This window comes from Myodes glareolus, chromosome 3, assembly GCF_982192425.1.
Source record: "Myodes glareolus chromosome 3, mMyoGla1.1, whole genome shotgun sequence".
NCBI classification, from domain to species: domain Eukaryota; kingdom Metazoa; phylum Chordata; class Mammalia; order Rodentia; family Cricetidae; genus Myodes; species Myodes glareolus.
In genome coordinates this window covers 61357302-61384805 of record NC_142028.1, presented here as the reverse complement: position 1 = coordinate 61384805, position 27504 = coordinate 61357302, and the positions used below count along the sequence as shown (strand labels likewise).

The window sequence follows — 27504 nt, the reverse complement described above, 5'->3', positions numbered from 1 at the left end:
TTCCCAGCACCCACTCGGTGGCTCACAGCCACCTGTAACTCTAGTTCCAGGGGATCTGGTGCCTTCTTCTGACCTCAGGCACATGAAGGCAAAACACTCATGCACATGAAATAAAACAGTCAGTCTTAAGAAAGAAACAGAGAAAGTGAGGCCGACAATAGTGAATGACGAAAGCGCAGGGAGAAATGCTATGAAGGGGCTGCCCCAGAGTTCACAGCAGAGAAATGAAATGATTAGGCAACCTTTCTGTCCCTTCACCCCCTCCTCCCTAAGAGCACCATGACTGGGCTATCAGCTTCCTGCCTGAAATCAGACCAAGTGTTCTGGGAAGCACAAATCCATTTTTTTCGCCACAGTGAAGAGTTCAGGAATTAGGCCTAAACCATAGTATGTAGACAATAGTAACATTTATCTGGCCACAGCGATCAACTGAGAGATGAACACGGACCCTGAATCAGATGTCAAGATGGAAACACGTGACAGGCACTACTGGAGAAGGAGTCTTCCCACTCCCGGGGGAGCTGGAATACACAGGGGCCTTGCTCTCCTGCAGGCCAGGGGTGTGGCTGTGGTGACTGACTCCTGAAACTGTGGCGTGTGCTGCCACCTCGAGGGAAAGTAGCCCGAGGGCAAAATCCACCCAGAAGCTAGCTGAGCGTAGAGTCTAAATGAATCCAGCAACAAACTCTGACACCTACTTCCTCCTGCCCTTCTGTTTTGCATGTTTTTTGTTTTTCGAGACAGGGTTTCTCTGTAGTTTTGAAGCCTGTCCTGAAACTCACTCTGCAGAATAGACTGTAGACTAGTCTAGATCCACCTGCCTCTGCCTCCCGAGTGCGAGTGCGGGGTGTGTGTGTGTATTAAAGGCGTGCGCCACCACCACCTATCTCTTCAGTTCGTTTTTATTTAAGACAATTAAAAGTGGGCTGTTACCTGTGGTCCAAAGCATCCAAACCAGTGATTCCAACATGTTACGTTCTTCAGATGTCACTGAGCACGGCCTTCCTTCAAGACGCCTTGCCTATGCTGTACCTTTCCTGCCGGAGCCTACTGCCACCCTGCATTAGGGCACTACAGCTCTGGGACTGTTTCCTTCTACAAAAGCAGGATCTGTGGACTGCGCTGAGTCTCCAAGGCCAGCCACAGTGCCTAGCAGGTATCTGCTGCTTAACTGACCGAATGAATGCAGGGGGCTAGTGAGGGGCTCTGAGAGGTACGGACACATCTATCCCTGCTGTCCACACAGAAGAGCCTGAGTCTATCTTCTTCCCGGCACAGGTTCCTCCTCCCTCTGGGCTGGAACTCATTCCTTCCAGGCTCCGCACTTGAACACACCACTCAAACACCCTCTGCCCGAGCCTGTCAAGCCACCTGCTGACCTACGGCCTCTTGTCTGCTCATTCTCTTGGTTGCAACCCCACACTTGTATCTGGGTCAAAATCATTCCTATCCTTGTGCCTGAAGTCACAGCTTCTCCACGGAAGCTCTCAGAACACCCAGGGCTTTGAATGACTGTCACTTAGTGAGGGCCAAACTGAGTACTTGTAGGCAGAATAATGGCCTCCTGTTGATGTCCGGCCGTAATTCTGAAACCTGCAAGTGTTATCTTGGTGGCAAAAAGGACTCTGCAGATGTGGTTAAAGTGAAGAGCTCCAAGATGGGAAGATGATCCTGGACCATCTAGGCAGGCTCAATCCATCACATGAATCCTTACATTCAGAGACCTGTGCTGGCTACAGAGAAGTAGGCAGATGAGGCGCGAAGGGACTACCAGTCACTGCTGGCTACAAGGCAGGGGAAAGGGCCAGGAGCCAAGGTTGCAGCTGCCTTAAGAAACTGGGAATATCAAGAAATTCTCCTCCGTCCTAAAGCCTTAGCTGTCCTGGAACTTGCTCTGTAGACTAGGCTGGCCTCGAACCCACAGAGATCTGCCTGCCTTTGCCTACCAAGTGCTGGGATTAAAGGTGTGTGCCATCACCGGCTGGCTATATACTCATGTTTTAAAAAGCTATGTTTATGTATTTACTTTCTGGGAGGGACATGGGCCACAGTGCATATGAGGGTCAGAGGGCAACTTTCTCAAGTCAGTTCTCTTTTACCATATGGGTTCCAGTTTCTTCAACTTGGTAGCCAAGGACTTTGCCCACTGAGACATTTCTCCAAACACAGACATTCATTTAGCATGTATGTTTGGATATGTGCATATGTGTGTACATGTGTGCCATGCACAGGTATGGAGCGATCGGAGAACAACTCATGGAAGTTAATTTTCACCTTACACCAAGTGGACTTAGGTGGTCAGGTTTGGCAGATAGCCAGAATCCGTGTAAAAGCTGGGTATGGTGGCACCTACCTATAGCCCCAGGTAGAGGGAAGGGCAAAGGCAAAGAGGCAGATCCTAACATCTCACTGATCAGCCAACCTAGCCTTCACCAGGGAGCTCCAGGTTCAGTGAGAGACCCTGTTTCAAATACTCATGTGGAAAGCTGGGTTTGTTGGCACATACATGTCTTTAATCCCCAGCACTTGGGAAGCAGTGACAGGAAGATTTTTGTGAGTTTGAAGCCAGCCTGATCTACATAATGAGTTCTAGGACAGTTCGAACTTAATAGAGAGACAAATAAAAAACAATGTGGAGGGAGGACTGGAGAGATGGCTCAGTGGTTAAGAGCACTGACTGCTCTTCCAGAGGACCGGAGTACGGTTCCCAGCACCCACGAATGATGATGTTAGGTAGAGTCATAGACATTGCATTTAGTTATGATCTCAGTACTCCTTTCTATCGATAAGGACTAAATCTCAGAGACATTAAATAACTCTTGTGCCATTATGATCTACAAAGGTGAGGAGTGGAGAAGAGAAAAAGGAAATATACATATATATCAACTAAATAGTACCTATCTATCTCTGTCTGTCTATCTATCTGTCTATCTATCTGTCTATCTATCTATCTATCTATCTATCTATCTATCTATCTATCCATCCACCCACCCGTCTGTCCGTCCGTCCACCCACCCACCCACCCACCCATCCATCCATCTATCTATCTATCCATCCATCCATCCATCCACCCACCCACCCACCTATCTATCCATCCACCCACCCACCCACCCATCCATCCATCCATCCATCCATCCATCCATCTATCTATCTATCTCTTTCTTTCTCCTTTTCTTTCTGTGATAAAGTACTTGCCTAGCATATGCTGGGTCCTAGGTTCAATCACCACTACTGGGCCGGGCAGTGGTGGTGCACAACTTTAATGCCAGCATTCATGAGGCAGAGGCAGGAGGATTTCTGTGAACTCAAGGCCAGCCTGGTTAGAGAGTGAGAGTGAGTTCCACGACAGCCAGGGCTACACAGAGAAACCCTGTCTCAAAGCAAAACAAAACAACAACAACAAAAAAAGAATCAACCACCACTACCAAAAGAAATGATCTATCTAGGGATGGAGAGATGGCTCAGAGGTTGAGAGCATTGGCTGTTCTTCCAGAGGTCCTGAGTTCAATTCTCAGCAACCACATGGTACCTCCCAGGTACCTATAATGAGATCTGGTGCCCTCTTCTGGCATACAGGCATACATGCAGGCAGAACACCGTATACGTAATAAATAAATAAATCAATAAAAAAAAAAGTTTAAAAAAAAAAAGGAATGATCTATCTATAGCTACATACTTCAATTCCTGATGTAACAGGAATTCCTGTAGGGAAGGCGACAGCCCTAACTCGCAACAGGTGCTTTTTCCTTCTACTGAGCCCGCATCTACTACACAGCCCTGCAGTCTTTCTATGTTTTACTTCTATCAAGCACTAAGCACATAGTAGGCATGTTTCTACATGTGACTGCTACTGTGTAAACACAGGAAACTCTAGTGAGAGGAGTGCTCGGAGGCCTCTCCTGACAGGCCGTCTTCACTGCTGTTTTCCCCCAGGGTCTAGATACACTGCCCGCACATATAGTGCACACTCTGTTTGCCTCAATACGTGAGGGAATTAGAGATGCTTTCCTACTTTTCTTCTCAGGCGATTACAACATGAATTTACTTCATTATCTAAAGGAAGCGTTGACAACTTTTTCTGTAAGGGGCCAAACAATAGATATTTTAGGTTTTGTATACCATATGGTCTCTGTATGAATCATTCAATTCTGCTGTTGAATCACTAAAACAGACAGACAATACATAAATGAATGAATGTGGCTGTGCTCCAATAAAACTTTATTTATAAGAACAGGTGGCAGTGTACTTGAGACTCATATGGAAATGCAAAGGACTCAAAATAGCTAAACAATCTTGCAAAAGAATAAAGTTGGAAGACTCACATGCCCTAATTTCCCAAGTTGCTTCACAGTGGTACTGGGATAAGGACAGATATTTTGGTCAATGCTGTAGGTTAACAGTTAACAAAAAGCTTTACACATATGGATACTTCTAATACAATTCAACTGTCTTTGCAACAAATGGTGCTGGGACAACTGGACACCGCTTGGGAGGGGTGCAGTTCAGTGGTGCAGCACTTGCCTGAGATGTGCTAGGCTTGATCCGTGACTCCATCATGAACAATCAAAGAATTTAGTGTCAGGCTGAAGAGATGCCTCAGTATTCAAGGCTAGGTTCACAAATTAAAACCTTAAGAACGAAGTTGGGTTACCCTTAGGGGCCTTATTTTTGCGATTCCTACCTCAATGGATCTCCTTACTGAATTTTGCTTATATATACATACATATGGATCAAAGACCTACACCTACTCTCTAAAACAATAAAACTATTGGACGAAAACACAAATATAAAATTTCATGACCTTAAATTAGCAATGATGACATAAATGTAACACTGAAAGCAAAGTGAGAAAAGAAAAAAACAGGGCAGATGAGGGGGCTCAGAGTGTTGGCACCCCTCTGCCCAGACTACACCTGAGTTTGGTCCCTGAGACCTGCTCAGGGAAAGAGAGAAATGGCTCCTTCCGGTTGTCATCGGGCCTTCACAGGTGTGTGTGCCCCACCCCTACACACAATAAATAAATGTAAAAATTTAAAAGAGAAACTAAACAGCTACCCAGTGTCGCTGGGGCCTGTGTCTAATCCCAGCAGTGGGCAGCTGAGACAGGAGGATCTGAAATTCAAGGGCAGCTTTGAGGTGTACTGCGAAATCCTGTCCCAAGAAACTGACAATACTGAGCAGGTATAAGTCAGCTGCTCTACTCTTAGGTACACAAAGAGATCTAAAACTCTGTCTCTGCACCAACACGGGTGCACGACAACTCAGAGCAGCAGACACAGACAATGTAAGGCCCACTTTGCTATTTCCATGCCACGGTTTATATACAGGTTATGGCGCTTCTTTGACATACCAACTTGACTCCGTCTAATTTGAATTTATGCTCAAATTACACAAGAAACAAAACAGAAATAAAAGGCAATCACCACCAGGCCTGGTGGCCCACACCTGCAATTCCAACACAGGACATGGAAGCAGAAGGGTCAGAAGTTCAACAACAGTCTTGGGTAAATTCAAGTCTAATCTAGGCTACAAATAAATACTGTTTCCGAAATAGTAACAAGAGAAAAGAAATAAAGGCAAATTGAGAAGGTGAGATACATAATTGGCTCCAGTATTAGCAGGTTCCTTATGGGTAGATTCAACCAGGCACAGAGGGAAAACAGGAGTCAGGATTATGGCATTTGCATCTGTGCTGAACACACATTTAATGTATATAAAGACATATTTTTCCTCGTCATTATCCTAAAATGATACAGGATTGTATTAGGTATTAAAAACAATCTAAAGATGTTGTAAAGTATTCAGGAGTATGTTTGTAGGTTATATGCAAACAACACATTTTATACAAAATCTTGAGCATTTGAAGATACTTGTACCTGTGAGAAGTTCTAGAAATCCTTCTCCACAAAGCATAGCAGGGGATGACTGCATAATACATGTAATTTAAGAGCAATATTAAGAAAATCTGGGGCTGGAAGACTTGGCAGTTAAGTACACACTGCTCACAAAGAGAACCTGACTGAGTTCAGCTCCTGAACTCTTAGGGTGGTTCACAATATAACCCCAGCTCTACAGGAATCTGATGCTTTGGCCTCCAAGAGTAACTGTACACACATGAACCCACAAATACCTGATTAAAAACAGAAACCCAGCTAAATGTGATGGGGCACAGCAGGTGGACCTCTGCACACAGAGGATGGGAAACAGGCCATGTGGATCTAGGATGCAAATTCCATCTCTCTCTCTCTTTCTCTCTCTCTGTGTTAGATGTGGTTTCTCTGTGTAAGTCCTGGAGCTGTCCTGGAATGCGCTTTATAGATCAGGTTGGCTTCAAACTCACAGAGATCCACCTGCCTCTGCCTCCCAAGTGCTGGAATTAAAGGCGTGCGCCACCACCGCCTAGCTGAAAACTGGATCTCTTACCTGAAGCTCTGCTTCCAGGCCCAGCCGCCGGATAAATGGATCGGTGACATGATATCGCCGTTCAAAGCTCAGGGCACCCCGCTCCTAGGGACAGAAATGAAGCTGTGGTTTCTTTGGTTCAATACTATTTAAAATCTAGCTTTCTTTTTCAAAATGTGTTTTATGTGAATGGGCGTTTTGTCTCCATGTTCATCTACGCACCATGTGCGAGCCTGGTAGGTGCAAGTCAGAAGAGGGTGTTGGATCCCCTGAAACTGAAACTGTAGACAGCTGTGAGCCACCGTGGATGCTGGGAATCAAACCCAAGTCCTCTGAAGAACAGTTAGTGCTTTAAACTCACTGAGCCATCTCTCTAATCTCCAATATATTTAACTTTTCTATACTCAACCCTATGCTGGGCATGATAAGAAACAGAAAAGATAAGAATTGGAAAAAAACAAAAACAAAAGAAAATGGAATGTTTCCATATTTCGGATGGAAGAGCATCACCTCTGGAATACACCGTGTAAGTGTATACACATGCATATACAAAATCGCCTTCTGATACTGAACCCTAAAAACAGTTCCTCTCCTGGCCACCCAGTCCAATAAAATCCCCCAAAGATCTCCTAAGCCAAAATTAAGTATTCAGCAATACCAGGTGAAATAGACCAATGCAGACTAATGTACACCAAGCTCTTGGCTCCTATCAGGGCACGCATTACACTCAGTTCGTCCACATGCAACTCCATGCACCGAAGGCTACATAAGTCTGCTTTTGAAAACAGGTCTCACTATGTAGTCCTAGTTGGAACTTGTTAGGTAGCTGAAGCCAGCCTTGAACTCACTGAGCTCCACCTGCTCTGAGGGCTGAGATTAAAGGTATGCATCACGACACCCCACTGATTGCTATATAATTTAATTTCTTTTTAGTTTAAGAAAGTTCTAGCATTTAACTTTTCAAAGATACTGTCACTTAACAGAAAAACATTAGCGCACAGGCAAACAGAGCGACTAGTTTCCAGGCAGTTCCACTATTCAGGGCTCTGGCGTGGGGCTCTTGCCGGAGGTGTATATACGCCTTGCTCAAAACTGTTCCCTGGAGCTGCCTTGCTAACTGAACCACTGCCTAGTCATTCACGCATCTCACAGGCAACGCTGCCTTTCACTTGGAGACTGCATGACAGGCTTTAGTGCAAGGGAGCCTTAAAGAAAATCAGCCTCAGGTTCTAGTGTGTCTACAACTCAGCAGCTGGAGCAATGAAGAGACTAGTACTTATACTCGTGTGCACCCCCCACATTGATGGCTCACCAGCCTACATTAATCTTAGCTATGGAGACACAAATATGGGGACAGGGGAGCCTCCATGAATTCCATGTACTTGAAAAAAATTGAGAAGACAGGAGACCTTGATTCTGTCCCCAGTCTGCTACTAGCAGGCTATGAGACTTAGGTAAGTCACCACTGTAGACCTGTCTTGTTCTGTTTGTTTTGGTTTTTTTGGGGGGAGGGGGTTCATCTTTAAATGAATCTATAGGGCAGCAGTGGATCTCAACCTGTGGGTTGCAACCCCTTTGGGGTTGGAATGACCCTTTCACAGGGGTCACCTAAGACCACGAGAAAACACAGATATTCACACTACAATTCACAACAAAAGCAACATTACAGCTAAGAAGTAGTAATGAAAATAATTTTAGGGTTTGGGGTCCCAACATGAGAAACTGTGTTAATCGGTTGCAGCATTAGGAAGGTTGAGAACCACTGTAGAAGAAAAAAGTGTCTAAGGCACTGATTAGCAGGTCTGGGCTGCTTACCTTGATTTGCCTACGAATGAGGTCTCTAGTTATGTTGACTTTTGCCATCTTCTCTTAATGGTTCAACAGAAGGAAGCTATAGAAGGATCTTCAAGACCCTTGCACATTCCAGCCAAGCCCAGGTCCACAAGACAAGCATTTAATTACCTGTAAGGAAAACAAAAAGCGCCATCAAGCCTTGGTAATGGAATACGGTACCTTCACAAGCCTGACCCCACTCCTAAGACAGCCCACTAGCCCACTCAGTAATTTATGACATGGAGGGCTGGCCCGCTCTGCGATGCTCAAGAACCCCTGAGTGGGTAAAGATGAAGCACAGAGACTCATAACCACAGGGAGCATTGAGCAAGCACGTGAGGAGTCACGATGCCTCACCAGGAATGGCTGTGGATGCAGGAAGGAAGATGGCAAAACAAATGTCAGTGTCCACTTGTCCCCTCACACCAGTGGCGAACTGTCTGAACTATCTCACTTTAGGTCCGAGACCCTCGGCTAGACTCTCCCACAGTTCAGTTTCACAAAATCAAAACCTCAAAAAGGGGGCTTCCAGAGAACTGACACAGGCAAGCTCCAGGCCCCCTTCCAGGTCTTGCCCTATACACCTATCTGTTTAATATCCTTTGTAAAATCCTTTCTAATAAACCAGTGAGTGGCTTTCCTACTACTACTCTATCACTAGCAGTGGGCATGTGTATGTGGAGACAGAGATCTCCTTGTGGAATTGCTTCTTTCTCCTCCCACCTTAAGTGAGCTTCAGGCACCCAGGTGGCCAGACTTGCGTGGCAGGAGCTTTACCTATCGAGCCATCTCATCAGCTCCAGTATTTGTTTTTGTTTGTTTTTTTCTAGTTTTTCAGGACAGGGTTTCTCTGTGTAACATGCCCTGGCTGTCCTGGAACTCATAGAGATCAACCTGCCTCTGCATTCCAAGTCCTGGGATTAAAACCATGTGCCACCGCCACTCAAATCCAATAATTTTTAACTTAAAAATGTTTTTAAATTTTCCATGTAGGAGTATTCAGCCTGCATGTACGTCTGTGCATCACGTGCACGCCTGGAGACTAGAAGCTGCAGGATCCCCGGGGCACTGGTGTTGCAGTGGGTCATGAGCTGCCATGTGACAGACGCACAGCATCGAACCTGGGTTCTCTGGGGGAGCTGTCAATCACTGAGCAATCTCTCCAGGCCTACCTACTAACTTAAAAAAAAACTTATTATTTTAAATTATATATGTGTGTGTGCTTCTGTGTAGGCATGTACACATGAGGGTAAGGGCCAGCAGAGGCCAGGAGTCACATCTCCTAGAAGTTGGAGTTACAGAAAGTTGTCACCAATATGTTAGTCAAACCAGGATCCTCTGGAAGAACAATACCTGCCCTTTACCATGGAGCCAACTCCCCCAGTCCCTAGCAAATGTTTTGATTTTTTGTTTGTTTGAGATTTAGGGTTTTTTTCTAAGTATTTTTTATTAATTATTTTTTTCCCAGCCTGTTCACAGTTTCCCTTCTCTCCCTATTCACGCCTCCTATTTCTTCAGGAAAGCAAAGGCCTCCCATGTATATCAGCCAGCAACAGCAAATCAACTTGCAGAAAGATTAGGCACATCCTCTCCTATCAAGGCTGGACGAGGCAACCCAACAGGACAGGGTCCCAAAGGCAGATACAAGTCAGAGACAGCGCCTGCTCCCTCTGTTAGGAGTCCCACAAGACCAAGCTACACAATTGTAACATATGTGCAGAGGGCCTAGGTAAGTACCACACAAGTTCTCTGGTTGGCAGTTTGAGTCTGCAAGAAATGTGCGATGACAAAGCCTATGATTCAACTGAATAAATTCCTAGGGGCTGGAGAGATGGCTTAGCAGTTAAGAGCACTTGTCTGCTCTTTCAGAGGACCAGGGTTCAATTCCCAGTACCCACATGGCAGCTAGCAACTGTCTGTAACTCCGAGATCTGACACCCTCACACAGACATGCAGGCAGGCAAAACACCAATGTACATAAAATAAAAATAAATAAATTATAAAAGAAATGATCAGTATCTGGATAGTTAGCTTTTGTCCCATCATTTCTATTCTTATACCATCTAATTCTGTTTAAAAGAGCAAGAAATCCAATTCTTTTTTTTTAAATATTTATTTATTTATTATGTATACAATATTCTTTCTGTGTGTATGTCTGCAGGCCAGAAGAGGGCACCAGACCTCATTACAGATGGTTGTGAGCCACCATGTGGTTGCTGGGAATTGAACTCAGGACCTTTGGAAGAGCAGGCAATGCTCTTAACCTTTGAGCCATCTCTCCAGCCCCCTCAATTCTTTAATATATAACAAAAGGAAACACAAATGCAAGAAGAAAATTCAAGCATATTCATCACAGATTTTGTTGCAGGAAAAAAAAAGCCACACAAGTTCTCAATATTAGAAGTCTGGCTAAACAATGTATTGCCACATAACATCATAGAGATTAGAAATGATAATCACGGGTCATCAAAATGGCTCAGTGTAAGGTTACTTGCCATCAAGACAGGCAACCTTAATTAGATCCCTGGGAACCACACGATAGAAAGAGAAATTCCACCCATCATGTGTGAAGTCACACACATATACACACTCCACACATAAAAATCAATGCAGTATAAAGTTTTTTTAAAAAAAGAAATGAGAGCCATGAAGGAAAAATGTCTATGTTATGTGCAGCCCTTAAACACTATACCTCAGCTAAGTGTTAAAAGTGAAATATCACTACTTTGAGGTTGTAATAAGACTTTTTCAGTCTACTTTCTAAGTGTTCTGGAGCAGGGTTTCTCAACCTGTGGGACGGGAGCCCTTTGGGGGTCGAATATAAGATATTTGTATTACATTCATAACAGTAGCAAAATTAGTTATGAAGTAACAACAAAATAAATTTATGGTTGGGGGTCACCACAACATGAAGGACTATATTAAAAGGTTGCAGCATTAGGAAGGTTGAGAGCATTAGAAAGGGAGAAGGGGAAGGGAAGGCACAGACGTTAGCCAGAGACTGGTATAGGGTATCTTCGTTTTATAGCTGTCCATGTTTTTTGTTTTTTTGAACACAGGCTCTCTCACTGAACTTAGAACGCACTGTGTGGGCAGACTAGCTGACCAGAGAACTCCGGGGACTCTCCTGTCTCCGCCTCCCCTAGCAAATATCAACTGAGAAGAGCCAGGCCGATGATGTAGGCCTGTAATTCCTCCTACCTAGGAGGCTGCTGTCAAGACTCTGAAGGCCCAGCAGTTGGCAGGCAGAGGCAGGTGGATCTCTGTGAGTTCAAGGCCAGCCTGGTCTACAGAGTGAGTTCAAGCCACTTAGTGAAACCCTATTTCAAAAAAGAAAAACAGGTGAGGTGGTAGAACATGTCGAAGGCCCTGGCTTCAACCTCTGCATGGTAAGCAGATTGTTATCATTTTGCTTGTTGTTTTTCCAAGATAGGGTTTCTCCGTGTAGTTCTGGCTGTCCTAGAACTTGCTCGACAGACCAGGCTGGCCTCCAACTTTGTCTGCTTCTGTCTTCCAAGCGTCAGGATTAGAGCCTCCATCACCCAGCTTCCTGCTGTCATTTTGATCATAAGCAAGCAGATTAAGGGGCATGTAGTGTTTCGGTGTCACAAGAGTGGGATCTCAAACCCAAGCTTGACGACTCAAAGCCCATGTTCTTAATCACAATGATATGTTCTCTTCCAGAGCAATGGCCACCACGAGAATCCAAAGAGCCAACCAAATCACAGCTACCCACTCGTCAGCTTCCTTTGCAGCACTAACCAGGTGTTTAACATAAAGAATACTGAGAAAGACATAGCACTTACAACAGAGCTCATAATCAAAACAAACAATTTTAGTTAAGATTCATGGCTTCGAAATACAGAAAAGGGAGGAAGAAAATCAGACACAGAGGAAACCAGTCAGTTAGGAGGTAAAATACAAATATGGATTTAAACCCGTTAACTTTGATACAACTTATACCTACTTAGCATTTTAATGTTCTGAGAAGAAATGGTAACACACTGGAAAACCATCCTGGAATACAGCCCAGCTTTTCTCAAGGAAACAAAGAATGCCTTCCCACAAAGTTTGGTGGGCACATCTAACTTGACATAAGATTTACAGAGGAAGAAATGTCTTTATATCTAACAAGGGCACAACTAGTTTCATTATTTCCATCCCAAAGTCTCTCAAAGAATTAGATCGACAAATCAAAACTTATTTCACAATGAGAAGATGAAATCAAGGTGGACTTGGAAGGATTAACTTTTACGTGCTACCTCCATGAGCGTTCTTGAAAGTCAACAGGTCAGTTACTGTACCTCAAATTCTAGTTGGTCTTAATAATAAAAAACCAGAGTCAGAGGTCAGTGAAGCAGAGCAGTCAGCCACTAATTTTTACCTCTATGAAATACTCAGACCAAATGGGGTATCCTGTCTCTCCAAGTCCTTAGACTGAATGCCCTGAGCTCCTCTTTCCTCCCACCTTATATTCCTCACCCCCCTTCCTGTTTCCACCTCCCTAGTGCTGGGATTAAAGGTATGAGCGCTGTTTCTCCTTTAGACAGAATCAACTAGTAGTCCAGGGTGGCCTTGAACTCACAGAGATCCATCAACCTCTGCCTCCCTGGTGCTGGATTAAAGGTGTGCACCACCTCTGTCTGGCCTCTATGGCTAACTAGTAGCTAGCTCCGCACCGCACTCTGGTCTTCAGGCAAGCTTTATCTGTTAGATTACAAACAAAATGTCACCACAAGGTACAGAAGCTTGGGAATGGGGGTGGTACTGACACACAGTAGCGACATACATGATCAAACATTAAAGAAGGAACTAACGGGAATTCTATCTCAGATGCAGTATGCAAATTACATCATAGCTGAAATTAATAATTTCAAGAATTTTAGCACAAGAATTTTAATGAGGTGGACTTGGAAGGATTAACTGAATCTTATACTAATTTATTTGTACGTTTTAGAGACAGCACAGAAGACAGGACATTAACCACGGGGAAGAACACGACAATGTGGAGCCACTAGGAAAGGAGAGCACGTTCTCCTCACTCTGAGGTGGGGTGGTGAATGCCACACCCCCACTTTCACACTTGGAGCTGGAAGAACATGGAGAGCTAATTTGTTTACAGGAAATGAAAGCTCAATAAAGACTTTCTCTAGCCAGAGGACAAAGGTTTTCAAGGTATGATCTTTAATTAGGGTGCTACAGGGCAGCCCGAACAGATACTCATGAAAGGAGGAGAAAGTGAATGGTCTAAGGCAGGCCAGCAAGAGGAAACGCTAACAGAAGAATGAGCGGAGCTGCTCTGCAGATGTCACACCTCTCTGAAGGCATTCTCCCAAGGGCTGGAAATCACAAGCATGTCACCTTCAACCCCATCCTACCTGCAACTTTTTAGCTTTGGGTACTAGGAAACTTTCCTCTATGAAGATAACACTAATAAGAAACTAATATTCAGGGCCAGCAAGATGGCTTAGTAGGTAAAGGCACTTGTCAAGCAAATTTAGAATCTAAATTCAATTCCTAGAACCCACACATAACATGAAAAAAGAAATTGTCCTCTGACATTTATAAACACTGTGGCATGTGCACACCCATATAATCGTGTGTGTGTGTGTGTGTGTGTGTGTGTGTGTGTGTGTGTGTGTGTAACATACACATACTAAATACTAAATAAAATAACAACTGCTGGCTTTGGTGGAAAAACGATCTACTCCTAATGCAAAGGGTACCAACAATATAAGAGGCGAGGCTGGCGAGCCTTAGAATAAAGTAAAGAAGGCCATAGAAGTTACCCATCTGGAACCAAGGACTATGTTAACATGCAAACATAAAGAACCACCCCATTTCATATTGGTCATGGTCCTTTGTCTGCCTAGACAATGTAGCAGAAAAGATAACACAAAATTGATTTTATGAATGTAGCATGTTGGGGATAGAGAGATGGCTTAGTGGTTAAGAGCACTGGCTGTTCTTCCACAGAACCCCGGTTCAATTCTAAGCATCCACATGGCAGCTCACAATGTCTGTAACTCCGGCTCCAGGGGATCTGACTCCTTCAGAGGCATACACAAGGGAAAAACACCGATCCACATAAAATAAAATCACGCACCTAGGCATGGATTCCAGCCCTCTCAATGTGCCAAGAAGACTTCACATGAGGTCCAATCTGCACATCTGCAGAATGAAAACAGGGTGGGCATACCCACCTCAGTGGAAGCTGTGAGGAACAAATACTGAGTGGGAACGTACATACAGTGCCTGGACTTGGGAAGTCCTGCTACACCATCTGTCCGGAAGAAAGCTAACATTGGGGATCCCATCACAGAATTGTAGGTGACAGAGCCTGGTGTCCTTACTGATAGCTTTAAGTTGGGAGATCAGAAGGAAAACTGTAACTTTGTTTTAAAAAGGAAACTCCACACAAAACCACATGCAGTGATGTTTACAGAAGTGCTGGACAAAAAGAAAAGCAATTCAATGCCTCAATAGATAAACCAAATATAGAGATGGTTATTTGACCAAAAAAAAAAAAAGCAATAAAAACTCCAGGCTTGGTAGTACATGCCTGCAACTTGAGGGGTTCAGGCAGGAAGCTACCTGAGCTACAAACACTGTCTCAAAAAAAAAAAAAAAAAAAAGCAGGGGGAGCTGTGATGATAACCCAATAATAAAACGTTCCATCCCCAGAACCTACTTAAACAATGCTAGGTCGAGTGGCATGCTCTTATAACACTGGAAGATGGGAGACAGACAGGTAGATTCTTGGCGTTTGCTAGCCAGCTGGCCTAGACTGCACCTCAGAAAGTGCTGGCAGTGAGGGTACAACATGAGGTGAGAAAGCCTGACAACATGAGTGTATCCCAGGAGCCCACAGAGGACAGCACCAGCTTTTCTAAGTTGTCCTCTGACCCACACACATGGCATGGTTGTGACACTTCCACATATCATATATACACACAAAAAAATTCTAATAAAGTGGGTCACACCTGAGGCTGACTTCTTCCTTCATATATAACTCAAAAGACACGTTCACACATAACCACAGCACACATGTGTACCCACCAACTCACTAGCCAAAGAATAAACTTCTGAAAAGATCCCAGTGATGTCATGGTGATGTCATCTAATCCTTAAAATGTTTACAGCTTGGAAAGAAGAGAAGAGATGGCAGAACAGAGGACAGCAAAAGGATGTGGCCTTTTAAACTGAAGCAGAACTCCATAAGACTAATCATTTCTGAATACACAAGTAACGGTCTCCAGCACATACTGTTGTACAACCACCACCCCTAGCTTCTTCCGGAACATTTGCATTACTCTATATCCAGCAAGGAGTCAGTTCCCATCTCTCCTCCATCCCCAACGCCTGACAAACACCATTCTCCATTCTGTCTCGATGGATCTACCTACTCCAGATGTTCCATTAGCAATATATGGCCTTCTCTATATTCCAGATGCTTCATTAGCAATATATGGCTTTCTCTGTCGGGCTTCTTTCATTTATCATAATTTTATTTAAGATCCATCTTGCACTCAGTACTTCACTTCCTTTTTACGGCTAAATAGTACTCCACTACACTGATACAGGACTTTGTGCTCATTTACTGGCTTCTGTGAACATCCGTAAAAAGAGACCCTGGCTGGAGATCAGGGTAGACCAGTTCTAGCATGCTCAAAGACTGGAGCTCTTCATCTAAGGTCCCTTTAAAACTCTCTCGAGCCAGGTGGTGACAGTGCACGCCTTTAATCCCAGCACTCGCGAGGCAGAGGCAGGCAGATCTCTGTGAGTTCGAGGCTAGTCTTGTCTAAGAGTGTGTTCTGGGACTGCCTCCAAAGCTACACAGAGAAACACTGTCTTCAAAAAAATTAAAAAAACAACAAAAAACTCTTTCTAGTTGGGCAGTGATAGAAGATGCCTTTAATCCTAGTGGGGGGAACAGAGGCAGGCGGATCTCCATGAGTTTGAGGCCAGCCTGGTCTACAGGGAGAGTTCCAGGACACCCAGATTACAGAGAGAAGCCCTGTCTTGAAATCAAATCAAAACAAAAACTAATGAAAAAGATAATAGCTGAACTATAAATTTTATGTTATTACATTTCTGGCATGTGAATATCTCAACTATATATAAAAAAAAACCTCTCAAACTCTTTTCCTTTCCACTTCAAAATCACAACTCAGAACGGAAAGCTGGTTCTTAACTTCTCCTGTCTCCTCCCTTGAACTGTGGTTTTGCAGCTTCTGTTCCTTCAAGGCCTGCTCTTCACCTGATTCATCTCATAATGTTCCCAAGACTGAACTTGGCAGATGCCAGTAACTACTGAATAAACAGCGTGGCTAGCTGTGTACACAATGCATTATGCCTACCAAACTACCTTTGTTCATGCTTTTAATTTGCTTCACATGCCTTTTGCTTCACAACAGTCCCATGAGGAAGCCATGAGGCTATTCTCATCCCCACTTAGGAAGACTGAAGCACACTCCATGTTGCTGAGGAAGGACCAGGAGGGGCTGGGTCCCATCTATGCTATCATGCCCTTGGCCAGCTTCTACCTTAACTGATAGGAACTGAGAGAGATGCACTCTGCCCAATTTTTCTTCCATCTATAAAATGAGAAGTATTAGCTGGGAGCTGTGGTGCACAGCTAGAGAACCAGCATTTGGGAAGGCAGAGACCAGGCCAGCCTCAGTAACACAGTGAGTTGGAAGCTGGCCTGGGCTACATTAAGACCTATCTTATCCTACTGCTATGACAGAATACCATGATCAAGGCTTTGATCTGGTAATCATGGTCCTGCAGGGTTGAGTCCATGATTATCATCACAGCAGTAGAAATGGTGCCAGAGCAGTGACATCTTGATCCACAGGTCCAAGGCTGAGACCACTAACTAGAAATGGCATGAGCTTAATACTCACCCAGAGTGACACACTTCCTCTAACAAGACTGCACCTACGAATCCTTCCCAAATAATTCCAACCAGTGACCAAGTACTGGGGGCCATTCTCATTTAAACCATCACCAGACCCTCTCAGAAAAAAAAAAAGAAAAGAAAGAAAAATGGGCTAAACTGGGTGGCGGTGGAGCACACCTTTAATCCTAGCACACAGGTGGGCAGGTAAATCTTTGAGTTCAAGGCCATCTTGGTCTACAGAGCAAGTTCCAGGACAGTCAAGGCTGTTACAGTGAAACCCTGTCTCAAAAAACAAAAAAAGGGGGGAGGGAGCTGGCAAGATGGCTCAATGAATTAAGGGCACTTACCACTTTGTATAATGCTCTGAGTTCTATTACTGGTACCCATAAGGTGAAAGGACAGGACTAACTTCCAAAGCTGTGCATATACACACGCACGCACAAACACAAAATAAACAGGAAGCCTCAGAGATGAGCTACAAAACCATTTCCAACAACCGATGATTCTCAGGATACATTGCAATTTAGCTGCGGAAGACAGCTGGAACCTCAACCACACGTACTCCCAGCCCTCAGACATGCCTCTTCCACAGTATGGAGGTACCTCCAGTCCAAGTGACAACTGACCCCTTTCAACATTGTGAATTGCGTAAAAGATGTATGCAAGTTTCCTTTTCTTCTGCTTGCAGTGGCGTCCCTACTGGAGCAATCCCACAGGGGAATGTGTAACATCGCAATGGCCCAGCTGGAAGGTTGGTACAAGTGTCAAAACGTGATGGAGAGCCAAGCTGTGGAATCCAACAGACCCAAGGCTCAAATCCCAACTCTACAATCTAATTTCTGTACAGCATTTCTTTTCAGACATGGTTTCTCTGTGTAGTTTTGGAGCCTATTGTGGAACTGGCTCTGCAGACCAGGCCGCCTCAAACTCAGAGATCTGCCTGCCTCTGCCTCCGCCTCCCAAGTGCTGGGATTAAAGGCATGCACCACCACAGCCCAGCTTCTTTCTGCACGGCATTTCTAAGACTCAGTTTCCTAATCTGCTGAGTAACCAGTGATGAGAGAGCACACAGGTAAAAGTTCTGAAACCGAGCTGCTGAATGAATTTACTCAGCTGTCGAAACAGTTTACAGGTATTATCTTCGACCCCTCCTAGCAATCCCCGGGGCAGGTGTTACTCTTACCCCAGAGCAGGGTCTGAGGCAGGAAAGTCAATTTACCACAGTCACTAAGTCATTGAATGGGAAGTCAACCTAGTCCCACACTAGAGCCCGGGCTACTGGTCATAAAACAACTATTTCTATCATCTTTAATCAGATCATGTCTAAACAGTTGCCTAAAATGAATATCATTTCTTACTATTCTTTTGTGTTTTTCAAGACAGGTTTCACTGTGTAACAGCCCAAGCTGTCCTGGAACTAGCTCTCATAGACCAGGGTAGACTAGCTCTCTCAGACGCACAGAGATCCACCTGATTCTGTCTCTTGAGTGCTGGAATTAAAAGCATGTACCACCAGTGCCCAGCTATTTCTTCCTAATCTTTAGAGTTAGGCAAGAAGGTAAAATTACCTTGGCTGAGGTATAGCGTACTAATAAAAAACTGTTTAGAACATGAGGCACCCTGGTTCAATCCCCAATATCAACATTTCCAGGAAATAAACAATTATCTTGCTTTTGCTAGTCTTTTTTTTAAATTATTATTATTATTATACAATGTTCGGTCTGCATGCTAGAAGAGGGAGCCAGATCAAATTACAGATGGTTGTGAGCCACCATACGGTTGCTGGGAATTGAACTCAGGACCTCTGGAAGAGCAGCCAGTGCTTTTAATCTCTGAGCCATCTCTCCAGCCCGCTTTTGCTAGTCTTAAACATAAATTTAGCTAGCCAGTGGTGGTGTATAACCTTAATCCCAGCACTCAGGAGGCAGAAGCAAATGGATTTGTTTTTGAGGCCAGCCTGGCCTACAGAGTGAGTTTTAGGACAGGCTCCAAAGCTACACAGAGAAACCCTGTCTCGAAAAACTAACCAAACAAACAAACAAAAAAAAAACCCTATAAATTTAAAGAGTGCTACTTCTGGCCTCTAGTATCAGCACATGCTTGTTCCCCCAGCACTAATAAGGGCAGAGGCAGGAGAATCACCAGTTTGAGGCTGTCCTAGGCTATCCAGTGAACTGCTGCCTCCGAAAAGAAAAGGCTAGCACAGAGTGCAGCCTACAACCCCAACATTAGGAACTGGAGGCAGGAAGATTGGGGTTTTGAGGGCTCATTAGGTTATACAGAAGAACCTTGTCTCAAATAAAATGAGGTAAGGATCAGAAAACATGCCACTTTAGGGTCATGGATGATTAATACAAGGACAGTTTTGTAGTAAATGGCTTGTAGACTAGTCCTATCAGAGGGAGCATCTCTGGAAACATCGTAGTCTCCTGGTTCAGAGTCACATGGGAGACTGACAGCAGTTTTTTCTGCACAAGTCCATCTGAGGGAATGCTTCACTGTCTGGGAAGCAGCTAGCAAACTCACCTTGACATCTCCTTGCCCAAATGGGCTTTATAACGCCATTTGAGCCGTGTGGCCATTTCCCTGAGTCTTTGCCTAGTTATCCAGTCCACCTTCTGTGGCCCATATCACAGGTATCATGAGGCCGTAGAAGACAGCAAAGAAGAAAAAAGGAAGCATGTTTTGATAAGGTTTATGAGCAGCCTCTGTCTTGGATTTGGTCTTTAATTTGTGCCTTTCCAAATCCAGCCACAATTCCTACCTCCCACAGGGAAGCCGCTAAGTTCCACCCTCTAACTCCAGTCTCGAAAGGGTCAAAGGAAAGTAGGCGATAGTCTTGGAAACACTCCCTTCAAAGTCGGGCTACATCCAGATGTGGGACTCAAGGGGGAACCAGGTAAGCTGCCAGCACCCATGCACCAAGGCTTGGCCTGAGGAAGTTTGCTCAACAGCCTGGCTCCCACTCTGAAAAAGATTCCCTAAAGCAGTTTTATTCTGCTTGAAAACAGAACATGGAGTAGTAAATAAAAGCAGACATTTAACAGGTTCTGGTCCTAACAGAACCTGTAGTTCTGTACCTAAGAGTCACTGGGTAACTCCCTGGCCAAGGTCCTGGTCTGCTCCCCACCCCCACTCCAAGAAAATGGGGCTAATCCCTCCCTTGATGGCTAAGGGAAGATTAAGGGTCATTATTCTTGGCATCCAGCTCTGGCACAGTTCCAGCACTTGTGAGCGTGTTTATCCTAAAAGAGGGTATTTAATATAAGAACGTAACAATGACCCTTGACCCCCACTTTTAAGAATGTCTGGAAATTTTCTATTCTTCCATCCTTCCTTAGCAGTCCCAGGGCCTGGTCACCTGGTCAGGACCTCCTTCAAGTGCTCTACCACTGAGCTACAATGCCCAGCCAGGTTTCAATGTTTTATTTTGAAAACACTAGGTTGCTCAGACTGGTTTTGAACTCACTCTAGAGCCCAAGCAGGCTTTAAATTTTGGATACTCCCAGATCAGCCTTTCATGCAGCAGGGACAGGAGGCTCATACCACCAGGCTGGGCTGACAACGTTCTGGAAACCAGGCCTCTCACACTTTGACCTGCTGGTTGCATCCTTCCCTTACTCGGGTTTCAAGGTTTCAGGGCTTGCTCACTAATGCCATGAAGCTGAGTCTGAAGCTATTACTAAGAGTACAAAGAATTAGCCCAGGGCTTTCAGGCTTCCTCCATATAGGCCTGATGTCACCCCAAGGAAGCCAATAGAGTGGTACCCTTTAATACTCAAGCCTGGCTCCTGAGGAAAACCAGGGAGGTCCATAGAAAAGGACCCCGTCAACACTTTCACATTTCACCTCATTAGCTCTTCTCAGAGGCTAGGACACACATCTGTAGCTCAGAGAGGACCTATGTCCTCTCTAATAACTAACAAGAGGCAAACGTGGGTTTGAATAACAGTCCACCACTCCTGGTTGTGCAACCTCTGGGTTATTTCCTGACTCTCTGGAGCCTGTTTCTTCAGGCAGGAATGATGATCCGACCTTTCAGGGAAGGGGCTCTGAAAGGATTAAGTGAGGTATTTGAGAAGTGTCCAGTAAAGCAGAAAATCAATAGACGTCAGCTTTTCACAGATCAAAATGAAAGCAATAGGATGGTTTCGTGGGAAAATAGCTTAAAAACACCAAACCACCGCTTAGTCCAATTACTTAAGTCTGAATCCTCTAGAATACCCGAGTGACAAGCCGGGCATGGTGGCTCTTGCCTTTGATCCCAGGTTAGGGAAGCAGAGGCAGGGGGCTCTCTGAGCACTTGGAAGCTAAAATAAAAGGATGAGTCATGGCTGGTCAGAGTTACAGGGTCAAGGTCACCTTTGAGCTCATCTCAAAAGACCAAAACAAAAGTGGCAAAGTTCTTGTTTTTACGGCAGCACACTTGGGGTTTAGAAAGCTAAGTTTTCTACTGGGCACGGAAGGCATGCCTTACTTTCAGGACCAAGAAGGCAGAGGCTTAGCCATGAGTTTAAGGCCAGCCTAGTCCACCTAGACAGGCCAGCTGTCTCAGGGGGGGCCTAGAGTCATGGCTTACTTGGTACAGTGTTTGCTTACTCTGAATTAAGTCATGGGTTTGATGCTTGGCAACAAATAGAATCAACTGTGGTGACACACGCCTATAATAACAGCATTCCTAAGGTAAAGAGAAAAGGATCAGAAGTTCAAGGCCAGCCTGGGATACAGGAGACTCTGTTCCATTCTGTCTGTCCTCCATCTCTACCCTCCTGGTAAAAAAAAAAAAAAAAGCCAAATTTTCTCCTATCAAATTGAAGCCAAGTCTCAGAGTCTATCTACCTTGTAGAATGCTGAGAAAGTCCCTCTCCCATACTCTCAGCCCTACTCTTTAACTCTTCCTTCTAGACCAGTTACAGAGGACACCCAGTGCCACAGAGCACTTCAGCCTCTTCTCTAACTAGCTGTGTGAATTTAAACAACTCTTTCTTTCTGTTTTCGATTTTGTTTTCCAACTCAGGGTTTCCTTTCCCTGTGTAGCCCTGACTGTACTAAAACTAGCTCTGTAGAACAGGCTGGCCTCGAACTCAGATATCTACCTGCCTCTGCCTCGAGTGCTAGGATCAAAGATGTGCACCACCACCACTCGGATTAACCAAGTCTCAAGTCTCCAAATCTGTGCCTTCATGTGCATAATAAGGCAAAACAGATGGGCAGTGGTGGTGCACGCCTTTAATCCCAGCACTTGTGAAGCAGAGACAGAAGGATCTCCGTGAGTTCGAGGCTAGCCTGGTCTATAAAGTGAGTTTCAGGACAGTCTTCAAGGCTGCAAAGAAAAACCCTGTCTGGAAAAAAATAAAAGGAAACAAACAAAAGAGTCTGTCCTGAGTCTCAGAAGACACTTGGAACTTAAAAAGAAGTGTTTTTAGTTTTATTTTTTTAATGTGCCTATGTGTGAGTGTGAGCATCATGTGGACGTCAGAGGGCCACGTCTGGAGATCTGGGGACGGAGCTCAAGGTAGTCAGGCTTGCCAGACAAGCACCTGCGTGAGCTAAGCCATTTCACTGGTTCAGACTGGGACTTCTGAACCATGCTGAGATGTGAAGACTTCTTTAAGATGAACTAAATAAATTTTGCATTACAAAGGCCATGAGTCTGTGCATCATTATGAGTAAGAAATAGCCCCCACAGGCTCCTGTGTTGACTGCTTCCTCCCCAGCTGGTGGCACTATTTTGGGAGGTGGATGAAACTTAAGTGGGTGGGGCATAACCGAAGGAAAGAGGTCAGTGGAGGCCTGCAGTATACATGCTATCCTTTATCCTGGCACCCTCCTTCTGCTCCGGTTTCTGTTTGCCATGAGGTAAAAACCTCGTCACTTTTTCCTGCCACCATGGAGACAGCCAAGCAGTCATGACTGAACACCCAGAAACCAAAACCCAAAATAAGGCTTTTCTGCTTAAAAGGGAGGAAATGCCACTTGTGACAATTCCAAAACAGGCCAAATATTGTTAACCCCACCGTCATTCACGGTCAGTACATCACATATGCTCTCTTCCCTTCAGTGACCACCAGGGAGGGAATCCCAGGACGAAATAATTATTCTGCCAAACTAACCCCAAAGTAGTACTCCCTCTATAAGATGTGCCTAAGGTAAGAGCTCCCAAGATGAAAAGAGGGGAGGATATGAGCCTACAAACAGTTAAATCCAAATCGTGACAAAAAAAGATTGTCTTTAGTATACCAGTGAAAGACAACTTGTTGGGCCTGATGAAGCAGGCCTATAACTCTAGTGTTGCTTAGAAAGCTGAGGCTAGAACAGCACAGGTTCGAGGCCTGCATGGACTCGAACCCAGAAGGGGCAACTGATCAAGAGCCTATCTCAAGATTTTCTGAAAGGCCAGCAATGCAGCTCAGAGAGCAGAAGTGCTTGCTGTGCAAGTCTGACAAGCTGAGTTTAATCCCAGGAACCCACAATGAAGTCGAGTATTGATCACTTGGCTTCATGCACTGACGGGACATTCAAGCAGTGGTGTGTACCTGCATGCATGTGTGTAGCACACACGCACGTGTGCACACACAATGCTCTCTCAGAGTGATAATGAATTTTCTTAAAAAGTGAAAAAAAGACTGGTGATACAGCTGGGCGGTACAGAGGGTGTGCCTAGCATGCTCATGGCCCTGGGTTTAACCCCCGGTGCCAAAACTACACCGAAACGTAAGACTAGGAAAGAGGTAACCTGGGCTGGAGAGATGGCTCAGAGGTTAAGAGCATTGCCTGCTCTTCCAAAGGTCCTGAGTTCAATTCCCAGCAACCACATGGTGGCTCACAACCATCTGTAATGAGGTCTGATACCCTCTTCTGGCCAGCAGGCATACACACAGATGGAATATTGTATACATAATAAATAAATATAATAAAATAAAATAAAAAAGAGGCAACCTTTTCTCAAAGACTACACCCGTGTTTGTGCTTAAAATCTATATTAAAAACATTCTTTAATAGACTAAAAAGAGAGAAACCCAACCATTTATGCCAGACATAATGGCTCACATTTGCAATCCAAGCAAAAGGAGATGGAGGAGGAGGATCTGCCTTGAGCAGGTTGATCTGGGCTACACAGCAAGAGCCTGTCTCAAAAGAAGAGAGAAAATGAAATACAGCTTAACAATGAAGAAATCAACTGTTAAGCCTCGGATTTAGTCCAGCTAGTTACTCTCTGGTCTGTTCTAGAAGAGATGGCTCAATGATTAAAATCACTGACTGCTCTTGCAGAGGACTAGGGTTCAATTCCCAGCACCCACGTGGCACCTTACAACCCTCTGTAGATCCACTTCCAGGAGATCCATCACCCTCTTCTGGACTCCATGGGCACCACACATATGTAGCGCACATACATTCATACAGGTTAAAGACTCAAACGTATAAAGAAAAAATAAATCTTAAAAAAAGGTGGGTATGCCGGGCGGTGGTGTCGCATGCCTTTAATCCCAGCACTCGGGAGGCAAAGGCAGGTGGATCTCTGTGAGTTTGAGGCCAGCCTGGTCTACAAGAGCTAGTTCCAGGCCAGGTTTCAAAGCTACAGCAAAACCCAGTATCAAAAAAAAAAACAAGGAAAAAAACCCCACAAAACTTGGGTATTATACTCAACAGCAAAAATTCAATTCTTAATAAGATACAAGACCTACAAGAAAAAATAATCCAGAACTCAAACCAGAAATAGTCCAAAGGGTTCATTCATTCACTGCATGAGTACAGATTGACCACTCAGTGAGCAAACCTAAGTCCAGAGTAGGGCTAATATAATATTCTTACCTCAGAGGATACCCTAGGATCATTTTCTTCTCAAAACTGTTACAGGCTTTGTTGATTTATTTATATTCGGGTTTGGTTTTTTTGAGACTGGGTCTCACTATGTATCCCTGGCTGGCCTCAAACTCCCAGAAATCTGGCAGGTTTTGTTTAGAAAGATATATACTTGGGCCAGGTGGTGGTGGCACATGCCTTTAATCCCAGCACTTGGGAGGCAGAGGTAATCTCTGTAAATTCAAAAACAGCCAGGGTTATTATGCAGAGAAACCCTGTCTCAAATATCCAAGAAGAAAGAAAGAAAGAAAGAAAGAAAGAAAGAAAGAAAGAAAGAAAGAAAGAAAAGGAAAGGAAAGGAACGGAACACTTGGGCCAAGTGTAGTGACATAATACCACTATAATCCCAATGTTTGAGAAGTGGAGGCAGGAGGATAAAGAGTTTAAAGCTGGCTAGCATGAGCTACATGATGATTCCAAGGCCTGCCTGGGCTACCGCAGACCTTGTTTTATAAGGCAGACACAAAAAGAGCACTTACCTGACACTTTATCCCAATCACCCACCTCATCCTTGGACGGAATGGAAAAGCTACTGCCACTGTCACCAGGCTTCTAAACTCAAACTTGAGAACAAAACTTTCAAGTTGCTCCACCAATACATTACAGCTCAAGAGATTTCAGAAAATCAGAGACCTTAGGAAGAAATACATTCAGCTGCTAAGACAAGTCGTAACCCCTCATACCTGTTTTCTGTAAGTCGTGGTTATGCACCTGCAGAGAGGGCAAACCAAAAGTCACCGAGTAACTCCAACCACCAGACTGGGGGACGGCAGGGGATATGGGGGGGCGGTGAGCTCCACTAAACTTTTCAGAAAGGGGTTCTGCTGATATGCAGTTTCTCTGTCTCTACACTTCTTATTTACCCTTAGAGGTGGGCACTAACAGCCCACTCCCAACAGAGACCTTTTGTACTGGGTGCTACAGCCGATGATGCAAACACCTTGGCAAAGTTCAGTTTGGTGCCAGGATGAGCCACTGAAGGCATCTGCGGCTGCCAGAAGCCTGAACGAACACACACACACACACACACACACACACACACACACACACACACACACACAACGAGGGAGTGGGAGAGGGGGAAGGAGAGAGAGGAAAGGGGCAAGGGGAAAACAGAGAGAACAGAGAGGAGAGGTAGAGACAGAGACACGGAAAGAGCAGGTCAAGTCGTTGACCTCTTGAAACTTCCACCTGCCTCTTTCTTCCTGAGTGTGACCAGCGTCAGATCAGATGTCAAAAACTCCGCAAAAATAAATAAATAAAAGTCCCGTGATAGGACGACTTCCACCTCTGCCCCGTGGAGCCTCCGGGACCCCTACTGCCTGCTCCCTACCTCCCAGCCAGCCCTCTGCAAGCCTCCCACCCCCGGCCCACTCTGCCGAGGCCTGCCCCCTTCTCGGGACACCCCGAAGTCCCGAGACGGTCGGGTTCAGGCCCCCAGCACGGGAGCCGGCCCAGAGCAGGCGGCCCGTATGCTGGGGCTGCTGGAGCCAGTCCCCGACTCGGCGCCTGCGGCGGGGATGGGGCGACGGCGATCGGTACCTGTCAGGTCTCTTCCCGGGACCAGCAGCGGCGCAACTTCAGGAGCCCATGACGGTCCGGGGGCCCGGCCCCTCTCCCGGGAGCAGGGGCGCGGATCCCGGGAAGGGGGCTGGGGACCCGGGCTGCTCTAGCCTCGTCCCATGCTCCCCGCCTGGCGCCTGGCCGGGGCCGGACAGCGCCTCCGCCCGCCCCTGCGCACCGCCTCACACCCGCGCTCACACACACTCACACTCCCTCGCGCGCTCTCACACACGCACTCCCCTCCCTCCTCCTCCTCTGTTTATCTCCTCCAGCTGTCTGGGGACCCAGGAGAAGCCCCGCACTGCGCCTGCGCCACGCAGTCTCCGCGCCCGCCCCGCGCCTCGCGGTCCGCGGCTACGCTACGGCGATGGCGCCCGGCAGCTTCCAGAATAGTGAGCGCGGGCCCCAGTCCTCCCCGCCCCCCCATCGCGCGCCCGGTCAACGTCTGCTACCGGTGGCGCCCACTAACCTGCTAGCGGGGAAGCCCCCGCTCCGCCGGGGCCAATCGGCGGCACCGCTCGCGGGAACGGCAGCCAGTGGGCGGGCGGAAAAGCCGGACTCAGCCCTGGAGTATCATGGGAGCCGTAGTTTTTCGCCATCGCGGAGCTCCTGCGGCGTGAGCTTGCCCCGCCCGGTTACCATTAGTTACCTGGACGCACCTCCCATCCCATTGCAGGATAAAATGCTCTCTTGTACACCTTTCCTGGGACCCAATACCACATGCTTGCCCAAAGTCCAGCACAGCTCGTTCTAGGAGCTCGTCAAAACTGCCTCCTCTCCTGTAAATTAGTGGACGCCTAAGGCTAAGACCCAGAGTCCTCCCAGAGTCCCAGCCTGAAATTCCTTCCCTCTCGAGGAGGGTGCTAAAGCAGCACATTCCATGCTGGAATTTTCCGGAGCGGGAAGGAAAAGGTTAAGAGAATCGTTCCTACGTTGGG

General features: G+C 45.7%; 1 protein-coding gene across 4 annotated transcripts in view; it reads right to left on the bottom strand.

Moving 5' to 3' along the window:
• Positions 1-27098, bottom strand: part of Wdtc1 (WD and tetratricopeptide repeats 1) — a 48998-nt gene extending 21900 nt beyond the window's left edge. The window contains exons 1-3 of one of the 4 annotated variants that reach the window (XM_048434100.3): positions 27036-27098; positions 8218-8364; positions 6424-6507 (exon numbers count right to left, since the gene is read on the bottom strand). In XM_048434100.3, coding sequence (XP_048290057.2) covers positions 6424-6507; positions 8218-8265 — 132 coding nt within the window. In that variant the 5' untranslated portion in view covers positions 8266-8364; positions 27036-27098. Of the gene's footprint in view, positions 1-6423; positions 6508-8217; positions 8365-25482; positions 25505-26545; positions 26851-27035 lie in introns of those variants that run through there. The other 3 variants (XM_048434103.3, XM_048434099.3, XM_085686724.2) reach the window with 3 other exon arrangements.
• Between the last annotated feature and the right edge of the window lie 406 nt (positions 27099-27504).